Below are 15,702 nucleotides of genomic sequence, written 5' to 3'. Positions count from 1 at the left end.
CCCCTTGCATGCATTGCGCCCGTGACTGCTGCTGCGGCATTCTGGTTTGAGTCTCTGGAAGAGGCCATTCGCACAGCTCCATTGGATGAGATTATGGCCAAGCTTAAAGCACTTAAGCTAGCTAATGCATTTGTTTCTGATGCCGTTGTACATTTAACCAAACTAACGGCTAAAAACTCCGGATTCGCCATCCAGGCGCGCAGAGCGCTATGGCTTAAATCCTGGTCAGCTGACGTGACTTCTAAATCTAAATTGCTTAATATTCCTTTCAAAGGGCAGACCTTATTCGGGCCCGGCTTGAAAGAAATTATTGCTGACATTACTGGAGGTAAGGGTCATACTCTTCCTCAGGACAGGGCCAAATCAAAGGCCAAACAGTCTAATTTTCGTGCCTTTCTTAACTTCAAAGCAGGAGCAGCATCAACTTCCTCCGCTCCAAAACAGGAAGGACCTGTTGCTCGTTACAGACAGGGCTGGAAAGCTAACCAGACCTGGAACAAGGGCAAGCAGGCCAGAAAGCCTACTTCTGCCCCTAAGACAGCATGAAGAGAGGGCCCCCTATCCGGAAACGGATCTAGTGGGGGGCAGACTATCTCTCTTCGCCCAGGCTTGGGCAAGAGATGTCCAGGATCCCTGGGCGTTGGAGATCATATCTCAGGGATATCTTCTGGACTTCAAAGCTTCTCCTCCACAAGGGAGATTTCATCTTTCAAGGTTATCAGCAAACCAAATAAAGAAAGAGGCATTTCTACGCTGTGTACAAGACCTCTTAGTAATGGGGGTGATCCACCCAGTTCCTAGGACGGAACAAGGGCAAGGGTTTTACTCAAATCTGTTTGTGGTTCCCAAGAAAGAGGGAACCTTCAGACCAATCTTGGACTTAAAAATCTTAAACAAATTCCTAAGAGTTCCATCATTCAAAATGGAAACTATTCGAACCATCCTTCCCATGATCCAAGAGGGTCAATACATGACCACAGTGGACTTAAAGGATGCCTACCTTCATATACCGATTCACAAAGATCATTATCGGTACCTAAGATTTGCCTTTCTAAACAGGCATTACCAGTTTGTAGCTCTTCCCTTCGGGTTAGCTACGGCCCCGAGAATTTTTACAAAGGTTCTGGGCTCACTCCTAGCGGTACTAAGACCGCGAGGCATAGCGGTGGCTCCGTACCTAGACGACATTCTGATACAAGCGTCAAGTTTTCAAATTGCCAAGTCTCATACAGAGATAGTTCTGGCATTTCTGAGGTCGCATGGGTGGAAGGTGAACGTGGAAAAGAGTTCTCTATCACCACTCACAAGAGTCTCCTTCCTAGGGACTCTGATAGATTCTGTAGAAATGAAAATTTTCCTGACGGAGGCCAGGTTATCAAAACTTTTAAATGCTTGCCGTGTCCTTCATTCCATTCCACGCCCGTCAGTAGCTCAGTGCATGGAAGTAATCGGCTTAATGGTAGCGGCAATGGACATAGTACCATTTGCGCGCCTGCATCTCAGACCTCTGCAATTATGCATGCTAAGTCAGTGGAATGGGGATTACTCAGATTTGTCCCCTCTACTAAATCTGGATCAAGAGACCAGAGATTCTCTTCTCTGGTGGCTTTCTCAGGTCCATCTGTCCAAGGGGATGACCTTTCGCAGGCCAGATTGGACAATTATAACAACAGATGCCAGCCTTCTAGGTTGGGGCGCAGTCTGGAACTCCCTGAGGGCTCAGGGATTATGGACTCAGGAGGAGAAACTCCTCCCAATAAATATTCTGGAGTTGAGAGCAATATTCAATGCTCTTCTAGCTTGGCCTCAGTTAGCAACACTGAGGTTCATCAGATTTCAGTCGGACAACATCACGACTGTGGCTTACATCAACCATCAAGGGGGAACCAGGAGTTTCCTAGCGATGTTGGAAGTCTCAAAGATAATTCGCTGGGCAGAGTCTCACTCTTGCCACCTGTCAGCGATCTACATCCCAGGCGTGGAGAACTGGGAGGCGGATTTTCTAAGTCGCCAGACTTTTCATCCGGGGGAGTGGGAACTTCATCCGGAGGTCTTCGCTCAACTGATTCATCGTTGGGGCAAACCAGATCTGGATCTCATGGCGTCTCGGCAGAACGCCAAGCTTCCTTGTTACGGATCCAGGTCCAGGGATGCTCTGACAGCCCCTTGGGTCTTCAACATGGCTTATGTGTTTCCACCATTTCCGATGCTACCTCGACTGATTGCCAAGATCAAACAGGAGAGAGCATCGGTGATTCTGATAGCGCCTGCGTGGCCACGCATGACCTGGTATGCAGACCTAGTGGACATGTCTTCCTGTCCACCATGGTCTCTACCTCTGAGGCAGGACCTTCTAATACAAGGTCCTTTCAAACATCCAAATCTAATTTCTCTGAGGCTGACTGCATGGAGATTGAACGCTTGATCCTATCAAAGCGTGGCTTCTCGGAGTCAGTTATTGATACCTTAATACAGGCACGGAAGCCTGTTACCAGAAAAATTTACCATAAGGTATGGCGTAAATATTTATATTGGTGCGAATCCAAGGGTTACTCATGGAGTAGGGTTAGGATTCCTAGGATATTGTCCTTTCTACAAGAGGGTTTTGAAAAGGGCTTATCTGCTAGTTCGTTAAAGGGACACATTTCTGCTCTGTCTATTCTCTTACACAAACGTCTGGCAGAAGTTCCAGACATCCAGGCTTTTTGTCAGGCTTTGGCTAGGATTAAGCCTGTGTTTAAAACTGTTGCTCCTCCGTGGAGCTTAAACTTGGTTCTTAAAGTTCTTCAAGGTGTTCGGTTTGAACCCCTTCATTCCATTGATATTAAGCTTTTATCTTGGAAAGTTCTGTTTTTGATGGCTATTTCCTCGGCTCGAAGAGTCTCTGAGTTATCGGCCTTACATTGTGATTCTCCTTATCTGATTTTCCATTCAGACAAGGTTGTTCTGCGTACTAAACCTGGGTTTTTACCTAAGGAAGTTTCTAACAGGAATATCAATCAGGAGATTGTTGTTCCATCATTATGTCCTAATCCTTCTTCAAAGAAGGAACGACTTTTGCATAATCTGGACGTAGTCCGTGCCCTGAAGTTCTATTTACAGGCAACTAAAGATTTTCGTCAAACTTCTTCTCTGTCGTGTACTCTGGTCAGAGGAGAGGTCAAAAAGCTTTGGCAACCTCTCTCTCTTTTTGGCTTCGTAGCATAATACGTTTAGCCTATGAGACTGCTGGACAGCAGCCCCCTGAAAGAATTACAGCTCATTCCACTAGAGCTGTGGCTTCCACCTGGGCCTTTAAGAATGAGGCCTCTGTTGAACAGATTTGCAAGGCTGCAACTTGGTCTTCGCTTCACACTTTTTCAAAATTTTACAAATTTGACACTTTTGCTTCTTCGGAGGCTGTTTTTGGGAGAAAGGTTCTACGGGCAGTGGTTCCTTCCGTTTAAGTTCCTGCCTTGTCCCTCCCATCATCCGTGTACTTTGGCTTTGGTATTGGTATCCCATAAGTAATGGATGATCCGTGGACTGAATACACTTAACAAGAGAAAACATAATTTATGCTTACCTGATAAATTTATTTCTCTTGTAGTGTATTCAGTCCACGGCCCGTCCTGTCTTTTTAAGGCAGATCTAAATTTTAATTAGGAAAATCTGTATGTAGAAAAGAAAGAGGCGCACATGTGTGTATCGGTATCGACAAGGTGTGCACAAACTGCTGATGTTCTTTGCACAGGGTACTCACAAAGCATCTCAGCACACCAGTGTGCTTGTGGAAGCAGGCTGGTAATCAGAGCTGACCAGCTGGCTCACTCCGGTGATGCAACTCTCCTCGATATGGCAAGGTTCTGGTAGTGGCTTGCTTGGAAATTAAACTTTCTGGAGACAGGTTCCGTAATGTAGCTTACACTTTTATTGCAGGTGTCACATATACACCTCAAAATGTCCAGGTTTAAAAACAAGCAAGGTTAAAAACAGTATGTACAGATTGCTACGCGTTTCTCGGCTCTCCTGGCCGTTTCATCAGGCATACTAAACAAGTTTAAAAACCGGCTTTTATTGCCGCCACTACCAAACATTTCTGACAAACACACCTCTAACCAGGGTGTGTGCTTAATGGGCCAATGGTGTTAGCGTATTTTGACAACAAAGTATACACCCCCTTATTGCCACACATGTTATGTATATCAAAAGAGCAAGATCGCTGTTAAGACCAATGGCGCTCATCTAATGGATCTGTGAGTGTGCCTCATCCGGTGTTGATCGTTATACTAATCCATTTCAAGGTGCCATATGTGATAAACATTATATATATGGCTCCTAAATTCCCCAAAAGAACTAGCGTGTTTTAAAATGCTAATGTATTAGAAAATACAAATTAATATTGTTCACAATTCCTTGCTCGCAGTATTTGCGCCTAAGTGAACTCTTTTATACATTGTAAATCACAATTATATATTAGTGACAATGTATAAAAGAGTTCACTTAGGCGCAAACACTGGTGTGCTGAGACGCTTTGTGAGTACCCTGTGCAAAGAACATCAGCAGTTTGTGCACACCTTGTCGATACCGATACACACATGTGCGCCTCTTTCTTTTCTACATACAGATTTTCCTAATCCCCTGCTGTGATCAGCTCGAAGAGTGCAGCCGGAGTGAAGTTTATCCTAAGAGCGGACAGTTTGGAAACCACATATTCGAATCTCATATTAGAACTGTTTCAGGGAAAGTGATGGACATTTATCGCTGGATGTGAACACACACTATTAATGAGGTTCCTCGTTCCATTCTTTTATGTTGTTATTTTTGTGGGGCATTGTTTGTAGACCACTAATTGTTCTTATATCACCCTATATAGCGCCCTCTGGTTAACTTAGGTTTTTGTTTTATACTAAATTTTAATTAAAACTCCAGTCACCACTGCACCCTATGGTTTCTCCTTTCTTGTCTTGTTTCGGTCGAATGACTGGATATGACATGTGAGGGGAGGAGCTATGTAGCAGCTCTGCTTGGGTGATCCTCTTGCAACTTCCTGTTGGTAAGGGAATATATCCCATAAGTAATGGATGATCCGTGGACTGAATACACTACAAGAGAAATAAATTTATCAGGTAAGCATAAATTATGTTTTTTTCTCTTACTCATTTACTGTACCCACACATATTATATACCGTTTTTCTTGCCATTAGATGGACTTTCTAAAGATACCGTTATTTTCATCATATCTTATAATTTACTATAAAAAAATGATAAAATATGATGAAAAAATGGAGCAAAAAAAAACCTTTAATAACTTTGACCCCCACAATCTGTTACACATCTACAAACACCAAAAATACCAATGCTAAATAGTTTCTAAATGTTGTCCTGAGTTTAGAAATACTCAATGTTTACATGTTCTTTGTTTTTTTTGCAAGTTATAGGGCAATAAATACAAGTAGCACTTCGCTAATTCCAAAGCATTTTACATAGTTACATTGTAACGCTGATCTGGCAGGAATCCCCGAATAACCCCTCACATGTGTGTATATATATATATATATATATATATATATATATATATTTTAGTAGACAACCCAAAGTATTGATCTAGGCCCATTTTGGTATACTTCATGCCACCATTTCACCGCCAAATGCAATCAAATAAAAAATCGTTCAGTTTTTCACAAACTGTTTCACAAACTTTAGGTTTCTCACTGAAATTATTTACAAACAGCTTTTGCAATTATGGCACAAATGGTTGTAAATGCTTCTCTGGGATCTCCTTTGTTCAGAAATAGCAGACATATATGGCTTTGGCATTGCCACCACACTTGTATTATGCCCAGCAGTGAAGGGGTTAATTAGAGAGCTTGTAGGGTGAATTTTAGCTTAAGTGTAGAGATCAGCCTCCCACCTGACACATCCCACCCTCTGATCCCTACTTGACCCCTCTCAAACATCTCTCTTCCCTCCCCCACCCCCCAAAGGTCACCCCCATCTTAAGTACTGGCAGAAAGTCTGCCAGTATAAAAAAAAGGGTTAAAAAAATATATATTTTCTGAGGTGTACTATCCCCCCTTACCTCCCAACCTCCCTAACCCCTCTAAATTGCTCTCTAACCCTCCCACCTCTACCTATTATCCACCATGTTAGGCAGCTGTCTGCCAGTTCCCATTTTGCCATATATTTGTTTTTTTTCTGTAGTGTAGCTGCACCCCCCCCCATTCTCCCTTCCTACCCCCTCCCATGGTCACTTTATTTGGCATTAAATGTAAAATACCCCCCTCTCCCTCCTTCATATTGCACTAAAGTGCAGAATTTCTGTAGTGTAGTGGTCCCCACCCGCCCCTCTCACACACCCTCCCGCCCTCCTACCGCCTCCCCCAGCGATGGGCTGCCCACCTGCCTCCCTCCGATCCCTCCCACGCCACCATCGCTGGCCGATGCAGAGGGGGCCACAGAGTGGCCCTCTCTGCATCGATTGCCTAAAAAAGGGTATTGTACGATGCCTCAACATCGAGGCATCGCATTCGCTGCAATACCCTGAAAACATCTGGAAGTGATCACAATCTCTTTCAGTGCTTGAAACCCCAGAGGACGTGTCAGGCACGTTCTTGGTCCTTAACTATATTTGTTTTGTAGGATGTGCCTGACACTTTCTCGGTCACCAAGGGGTTAAAATAAATTTGTTTACTGTTCCTGCTGCATGATATAGAAAGGGTGTAGGAGGCTGTTTGCAGCTTAATGTAAAATAAGACTTTAAGATGACTAAGGTGTAAACTGCCCCTTTAACAAAAAAAGTTCTGACTTGCGTGAGAAAACTTTGCACTCTCTCCTTTACAGGGATGAACGAAATCAGTCTATCATCGTAAGTGGAGAATCTGGAGCAGGAAAGACCGTCTCAGCCAAATATGCCATGAGATATTTTGCTACAGTTAGTGGTTCTGCTACTGAAGCTAATGTGGAAGAAAAAGTTCTGGCCTCTAATCCCATTATGGAAGTAAGTATTGGGCGGTATATTTTTTGACATAGGGTTAACCACATTTGGTTTGTAGAGTGACTTGCCAAGCATGTATAAAGAAAGCTTTGTGTTCCGTGAGGGCATGTATTATGTAAAGCTGCAAAATGTCACAGGGAGAATATTAGATGTGTGCTGCCAACTGCTGCTTGTTTGGTTTTTTTCCAATGTTTTTTTAGTTTAATTCATAATAAGAAATTTGCCTTGACAAATTGATAAGAAACTTTAGGAGTATATAAAATTATCCAAAATGTAGGCCAGGTTCCTGGGATTGTCGTGCCTTGCATCTAACAAAGGATGCAGGTCAGCTTCTGTTAACCTATATCTATGCTTTAGCTAACAGAGATGTTAATACAAAATGTAGAATTCTGCTTGCTCTGTGGAATGTTTCCCATGTCTGAAGTTACATGATACCAAACCCTGGTTTGTCTGGTTAATTAATAGACATTCATTTCAAACAAAATCATCATGAAAAAAGCAAAAATTCTTCAAACGTGTAAACTAAATCATGAAATCTTATTAAAATCAGAGGTTTCTTATCAATAAATAAGTGACCGTTATATAGTCAGTATGTACTGTACTGTATATTCTTCTCAACTCCTCCTATAGTCACATACACTACTGAGAGCTAGCTGAACACATCAGTAAGCCAATGACCACAGGCCTATAGGTGCATCCACCAATCAGCAGCTAGCTCCTGAGCCTACATAGATATGCTTTTTAATAAACAATACCAAGACTACAAATTGTATGCTTTATTTGAATCATGAATGTATATTTTTTTCATGTAATTGGCAAGAGTCCATGAGTTAATGACATATGGGATATACAATCCTACCAGGAGGGGCAAAGTTTCCCAAACCTCAAAATGCCTATAAATACACCCCTCACCACACCCACAATTCAGTTTTACAAACTTTGCCTCCTATGGAGGTGGTGAAGTAAGTTTGTGCTAAGATTTCTACGTTGATATGCGCTTCTCAGCATTGTTGAAGCCCGATTCCTCTCAGAGTACAGCGAATGTCAGAGGGACGTGAAGGGAGTATCACTTATTGAATACAATGATTTCCCTAACGGGGGTCTATTTCATAGGTTCTCCTACCTCCCTTTTCAGATCGACGATATATCTCAATTTACCATTACCTCTACTAATAACTGTTTTAGTACTGGTTTGGCTATCTGCTATATGTGGATGGGTGTCTTTTGGTAAGTATGTTTTTTTTATTTCTTAAGACACCTCAGCTATGGTTTGGCACTTTATGCATTTATATAAAGTTCTAAATATATGTATTGTACTTATATTTACCATGAGTCAGGTTCATGTATTTCCTACTGCAGACTGTCAGTTTCATATTTGGGGAATATAAACATCTTTTAAATATGAAATTTATTTCTTTTCTCTTGCAAGGTGTATCCAGTCCACGGATTCATCCTTACTTGTGGGATATTCTCATTCCCTACAGGAAGTGGCAAAGAGAACACACAGCAGAGCTGTCCATATAGCTCCCCCTCTAGCTCCGCCCCCCAGTTATTCTCTTTGCCGCTCTAACAGATAGGGCATCTCCACGGGAGGGTAAAGTGAATGTGGTGTTAGATTTGTAGTTTTATATCTTCAATCAAAAGTTTGTTATTTTTAAATAGTACCGGTTTGTGCTATTTACTCTCTGGCAGAAATGTGATGAAGAATTCTGCTGAGAGGAAAATGATTTTAGCATGTTGTAACTAAAATCCATTGCTGTTCCCACACAGGACTGAGGAGTACCAGAAAACTTCAGTTGGGGGGAACAGTTTGCAGGCTTAACTGCTTTGAGGTATGTTTCAGTCATATTTTTTCTAGTCAAGACAAGATAATGCTAGAAGACTGACAAGAATCCCCATGTGGGAAGGGTAAGCCATGTTCTGAGACTTAGTATAGAACTAGAGGCTTATTTAAGAGGGCTCAATAGACTGGTTATCATATTTGCAGGGCAATCGATTATTTTAATTAACAAAATACTCATTATTGAAACTTTTAAAGCACTTTTGGTGTGTTTATTTGGGGTTTTATTCCACATGGCATTATTTTTAGTCACCTAAATTGGGTTCTGAAGGCCCCACAGCTCCGGAGTGGAGTGGGAGGGGCCTAATTTCGCGCCTCATTTGCCAGTTTATTCTGACAGATTTCTTTGCATGCGGCTTCACATGGGTCCAGAGACTGCTTGAGGACTTCAAGAGGCTTGCTTTTCTCAAATCCAATCCATAAGGGAAGGTAGGGCCACAGCAGGCTGCTGTGGCAAGGTGCTGTAGTTTATTAACCGGTTGTTTGCTTTAGGCGGGTATTAAAGGGTTAATCAGGCTGAAACTTGCTGTGCAATCATATCGAAGCATTAGGCACATACTGTGAAAATTTCAAGAGATTTGGTTCATTTTTCACCGTTTTGTAAAATTGTGTGCTTTTTTTTTATTTCTTAAAGGCACAGTACCATTTATTGCAAGAAGATCAACTCAAGATGGGAGTGATATATCCAGTTCCAATTACAGAACAAGGACTGGGTTTTTACTCAAACCTGTTTGTGGTTCCCAAAAAGGAAGGAACTTTCAGGCCAATCCTGGATCTAAAAATTCTAAACAAATTCCTCAGAGTTCTATCATTCCAAATGGAGACCATTCGGACAATCTTACCGATGATCCAGGAAGGTCAATATATGACTACCGTGGATCTAAAGGATGCGTACCTTCATATTCCTATCCACAAAGATCACCATCAGTTCCTAAGGTTCGCCCTTCAGGACAAGCATTACCAGTTCGTGGCCCTTCCCTTCGGGTTGGCCACCGCTCCCAGAATTTTCACAAAAGTGCTAGGGTCCCTTCTAGCGGTACTAAGACCGCGGGGCATTGCAGTAGCACCTTATCTGGACAACATCTTAATACAGGCGTCGTCTTTTCCCAGAGCCAAGGCTCATACGGAGATTGTTCTGGCCTTTCTAAGGTCTCACGGGTGGAAGATGAACACCGAAAAAAGTTCTCTGTCCCCGCTCACAAGGGTTCCCTTCCTGGGAACATTAATAGATTCGGTAGACATGAAAATATTTCTGACGGAGGTCAGAAGGTTAAAACTTTTAACTACTTGCCGAGCTCTTCATTCCATTCCTCGGCCATCTGTAGCTCAGTGCATGGAGGTAATCGGATTAATGGTAGCAGCAATGGACGTAGTCCCTTTTGCTCGAATTCATCTCAGACCGCTGCAATTGTGCATGCTCAAACAGTGGAATGGGGATTATGCAGATTTGTCTCCTCAAATCCAACTGGACCAGACAACCAGAGATTCTCTTCTCTGGTGGTTGTCTCAGGATCACCTGTCTCAGGGAATGTGCTTCCGCAGACCGGAGTGGATCATTGTAACGACCAACGCCAGTCTGTTAGGCTGGGGCGCGGTCTGGGACTCCCTGAAAGCTCAGGGCCTATGGTCTCGGGAAGAATCTCTTCTCCCGATAAACATTTTGGAACTGAGAGCGATATTCAACATGCTCCAAGCATGGCCTCAGCTAGCGGCGGCCAAATTCATCAGATTTCAGTCGGACAACATCACGACTGTAGTATACATCAATCATCAGGGAGGAACAAAGAGTTCCCTAGCGATAAAGGAAGTAACCAAAATAATCAGGTGGGCGGAGGATCACTCTTGCCATCTATCTGCAATTCACATCCCAGGAGTAGACAATTGGGAAGCGGATTTCCTAAGTCGTCAGACTTTTCACCCGGGGGAGTGGGAACTTCACCCGGAGGTTTTTGCTCAGCTGACCCAGCTATGGGGCATTCCAGAATTGGATCTGATGGCGTCCCGTCAGAACACCAAACTTCCTCTTTACAGATCCAGGTCCAGGGACCCAAGGCGGCATTGATAGATGCTCTAGTAGCGCCTTGGTCCTTCAGTCTAGCTTATGTCTTTCCACCGTTTCCCCTTCTCCCTCGGCTGATAGCCAGAATCAAACTGGAGAAGGCTTCTGTAATTCTTATAGCGCCTGCCTGGCCATGCAGGACTTGGTATGCAGACCTAGTGGACATGTCATCTGTCCCACCATGGAAACTGCCAACGAGGCAGGATCTTCTAATACAGGGTCCATTCAAGCATCCAAATCTAGTTTCTCTGCAACTGACTGCTTGGAGATTTAACGCTTAATTCTATCCAAGCGTGGGTTCTCTGAATCAGTCATAGATACTCTGATCCAGGCTAGAAAGCCTGTCACCAGGAAAATTTACCATAAGATATGGCGGAAATATCTTTTTTGGTGTGAATCCAAGGGTTACTCGTGGAGTATGATTAGGATTCCAAGGATATTGTCTTTTCTCCAAGAAGGATTGGAGAAAGGTTTGTCAGCTAGTTCCTTAAAGGGACAGATATCTGCTCTGTCTATCCTTTTACACAAGCGTCTGGCAGAAGTACCAGACGTTCAAGCGTTTGTACAGGCTTTAGTCAGAATCAAGCCTGTCTATAGACCTGTGGCTCCTCCATGGAGTCTAAATTTAGTTCTTTCAGTTCTTCAAGGGGTTCCGTTTGAACCTTTACATTCCATAGATATTAAGTTATTATATTGGAAAATTTTGTTTTTGGTAGCTATATCTTCTGCTCGAAGAGTTTCAGAATTGTCTGCTTTGCAGTGTAATTCACCCTATCCATGCAGATAAGGTAGTTTTGCGTACCAAACCTGGTTTTCTTCCTAAGGTTGTTTCTAATAAGAATATTAACCAGGATATCATTGTTCCTTCCCTGTGTCCTAATCCAGCTTCTAAGAAGGAACGGCTTTTACACAATCTTGATGTGGTTCGTGCTTTGAAATTCTATTTACAAGCAACTAAAGATTTCAGACAAACATCATCCTTGTTTGTTGTTTATTCTGGTAAGAGGAGAGGTCAGAAAGCGACTGCTACCTCTCTTTCCTTCTGGCTGAAAAGCATCATCCGATTGTCTTATGAGACTGCTGGGCAGCAGCCTCCTGAACGAATTACAGCTCATTCCACCAGAGCTGTGGCCAGCTTTCAAGAATGAGGCTTCTGTTGAACAGATTTGTAAGGCAGCGACTTGGTCTTCACTGCATACTTTTGCCAAATTTTACAAATTCGATACTTTTGCTTCTTCGGAGGCTATTTTTGGGAGAAAGGTTTTACAAGCAGTGGTGCCTTCCGTTTAGGTTACCTGTCTTGTTCCCTCCCTTCATCCGTGTCCTAAAGCTTTGGTATTGGTATCCCACAAGTAAGGATGAATCCGTGGACTGGATACACCTTGCAAGAGAAAACAGAATTTATGCTTACCTGATAAATTAATTTCTCGTGCGGTGTATCTAGTCCACGGCTTCCCTGGCAATTAAGTCAGGTTAAAATTTTTTGTTTAAACTACAGTCACCACTGCACCCTATGATTTCTCCTTTTTCTCCTAACCGTCGGTCGAATGACTGGGGGGCGGAGCTAGAGGGGGAGCTATATGGACAGCTCTGCTGTGTGCTCTCTTTGCCACTTCCTGTAGGGAATGAGAATATCCCACAAGTAAGGATGAATCCGTGGACTGGATACACCGCAAGAGAAAGTAATTTATCAGGTAAGAATAAATTCTGTAACCTGGGGTTTAGTCTTTTTTTCAATTGACTACTTCTTACAAATTGTGGGGGGTATTAGGCCCGCGGATGCGACAAATGCTAAACTTTATTGCGTCATTCTTGGCGCGAAAAAATTTTTGCCGCGAAAAAGTACGTCTGTGATGCAAGTTCGTCACTTCCGGCGTCATACTTGACGCCGAGACCTTTCACACTGTTGCGTCATAAGTGACGCAAGTGTGTCATTTCCGGTTATTTTTTTGGCGCCAAAAAAGTTTAGTTACTTTGTGCGTCATAATTGGCGCCAAACTTTTTTATTATTTCAATACCCCATTGATGTTTGCCTCTTGCTTTTTTCTATCAGAGGGCTATGCTATTTGCATTTTTTTCCCATTCCTGAAACTGTCATTTAAGGAAATAGATAATTTTGCTTTATATGTTGTTTTTTATCTTACATTTTGCAAGATGTCTCAACCTGATCCTGCCTCAGAAGTTTCTACTGGAACATTGCTGCCTGACATTGGTTCAACCAAAGCTAAGTGCATTTGTTGTAAAATTGTAGAAATTATCTCGCCGAATGTCATTTGTAATAGTTGTCATGATAAACTTTTACATGCAGATAGTGTATCCATTAGTAATAGTACATTGCCAGTTGCAGTTCCTTCAACTTCTAATGTGCATGATATACCTGTACATTTTAAAGAATTTGTTTCTGATTCTATTCTGAAGGCTTTGTCTGCATGTCCACCTTCAAATAAACGTAAAAGGTCTTTAAAAACTTCTCATTTAGTTGATGAAATTTCAAATGACCAACAACATAATAATTTATCCTCTTCTGATGAGGATCTATCTGATTCAGAAGATCCTTACTCAGACATTGACACTGACAAATCTACTTATTTATTTAAAATTGAGTATATGCGTTCTTTATTAAAAGAAGTGTTAATTACTTTGGATATTGAGGTAACCAGTCCTCTTGACGTTCAGTCTAATAAACGTTTAAATGCTGTTTTTTAAACCTCCTGTGGTTTCTCCAGGGGTTTTTCCTATTCCTGAGGCTATTTCTGATATGATTTCTAATTAATGGAATAAGCCAGGTACTTCTTTTATTCCTTCTTCAAGGTTTAAAAAATTGTATCCTTTACCAGCAAAATCTATAGAGTTTTGGGAAAAGATCCCCAAAGTTGATGGGGCTATTTCTACTCTTGCTAAACGTAGCACTATTCCTATGGAAGATAGTACTTCCTTTAAGGATCCTTTAGATAGGAAGCTTGAATCTTATCTAAAAAAGGCCTATTTATATTCAGGTCATCTTCTCAGACCTGCAATTTCTTTGGCTGATGTTGCGGCTGCATCAACTTTCTGGTTGGAGAATTTAGCGCAACAGGAATTGGATTCTGACTTATCTAGCATTATTCGCTTACTGCAATATGCTAATCATTTTATTTGTGATGCTATTTTTGATAGTATCAAAATTGATGTTAGATCCATGTCTTTAGCTATTTTAGCTAGAAGAGCTTTGTGGCTTAAATCCTGGAATGCTGATATGACCTCTAAATCTAGATTACTATCTCTTTCTTTCCAAGGTAATAATTTATTTGGTTCCCAGTTGGATTCTATTATTTCAACTGTTACTGGGGGAAAGGGAGTTTTTCTGCCTCAGGATAAAAAACCTAAGGGTAAATCTAAGGCTTCTAACCGTTTTAGTTCCTTTCGTCAGAATAAGGAACAACAACTCAATCCTTCCCCAAGGAATCTGCCTCCAATTGGAAGCTTTCCTCAAATTGGAATAAATCCAAGACCTTTTAGGAAACCAAAGTCAGCCCCTAAGTCCGCATGAAGGTGCGGCCCTCATTCCAGCTCAGCTGGTAGGGGGCAGATTAAGGTTTTTCAAGGATATTTGGATAAAATCTGTTCAAAATCAATGGGTTCAGAGCATTGTCTCTCAAGGGTATCGAATAGGATTAAGTGTAAGACATCCTGTGAGAAGATTTTTTCTCTCACGTATCCCAGTAAATCCAGTAAAAGCTCAGGCTTTCCTGAAGTGTGTTTCAGACCTGGAGTCTTCAAGGGTAATCATGCCAGTTCCTCTTCTGGAACAAGGTTTGGGGTTTTATTCAAATCTATTCATTGTCCCAAAGAAGGAAAATTTATTCAGACCAGTTCTGGATCTGAATTTTTTTTATCGTTATGTAAGAGTACCAACTTTCAAGATGGTGACTATAAGGACTATTCTGCCTTTTGTTCAGCAAGGACATTATATGTCCACAATAGACTTGCAGGATGCATACCTTCATATTCCGATTCATCCAGAACATTATCAGTTTCTGAGATTCTCTTTTCTAGACAAGCATTACCAATTTGTTGCTCTTCCATTTGGCCTAGCAACAGCTCCAAGAATCTTTTCAAAGGTTCTGGGTGCCCTACTCTCTGTAATCAGAGAACAGGGTATTGCTGTGTTTCCTTATTTGGACGATATCTTGGTACTAGCTCAGTCTTTACGTTCTGCAGAATCTCACACAAATCAACTATTGTTGTTTCTTCGGAAAAATGGTTGGAGGATCAATTTATCAAAGAGTTTCTTGATTCCTCAGACAAGGGTCACCTTTTTAGGCTTCCAGATAGATTCAATGTCCATGACTCTGTCTCTAACAGACAAGAGATGTTTAAAATTGGTTGCAGCCTGCCGGCACCTTCAGTCTCAGTCATTCCCTTTAGTGGCTATGTGCATGGAAGTTTTAGGTCTCATGACTGCAGCATCGGACGCGATCCCCTTTGCTCGTTTTCACATGAGACCTCTTCAACTTTGTATGCTGAATCAATGCTGCAGGGATTATACAAAGATATCACAATTAATATACTTAAATCTCAATGTACGACACTCTCTGACATGGTGGATAGATCACCATCGTTTAGTTCAAGGGGCTTCTTTTGTTCGGCCAACCTGGACTGTGATCACAACAGATGTGAGTCTCTCAGGTTGGGGAGCTGTTTGGGGATCTCTGACAGCACAAGGGGTTTGGACATCTCAAGAGGCAAGATTACCAATAAATATTTTAGAACTCTATGCAATTCTAAGAGCTCTTCAGTTTTGGCCTCTGTTAAAGAGAGAACCGTTCATTTGTTTTCAGACAGACA

General features: G+C 42.0%; 1 protein-coding gene across 5 annotated transcripts in view; it reads left to right on the top strand.

Moving 5' to 3' along the window:
- Window positions 1-15,702, top strand: part of MYO5A (myosin VA) — a 470,413-nt gene that overhangs the window by 179,295 nt on the left and 275,416 nt on the right. For all 5 annotated transcript variants that reach the window (XM_053717484.1, XM_053717487.1, XM_053717486.1 and 2 more), the window contains exon 5: window positions 6,823-6,979. In XM_053717484.1, coding sequence (XP_053573459.1) covers window positions 6,823-6,979 — 157 coding nt within the window. The remainder of the gene's footprint in view (window positions 1-6,822; window positions 6,980-15,702) is intronic.

This window comes from Bombina bombina, chromosome 6 (assembly GCF_027579735.1).
Source record: "Bombina bombina isolate aBomBom1 chromosome 6, aBomBom1.pri, whole genome shotgun sequence".
NCBI classification, from domain to species: domain Eukaryota; kingdom Metazoa; phylum Chordata; class Amphibia; order Anura; family Bombinatoridae; genus Bombina; species Bombina bombina.
The sequence above is the reverse complement of the archived record's forward strand: the minus strand, read 5'-3'. Positions and strand labels throughout refer to the sequence as shown.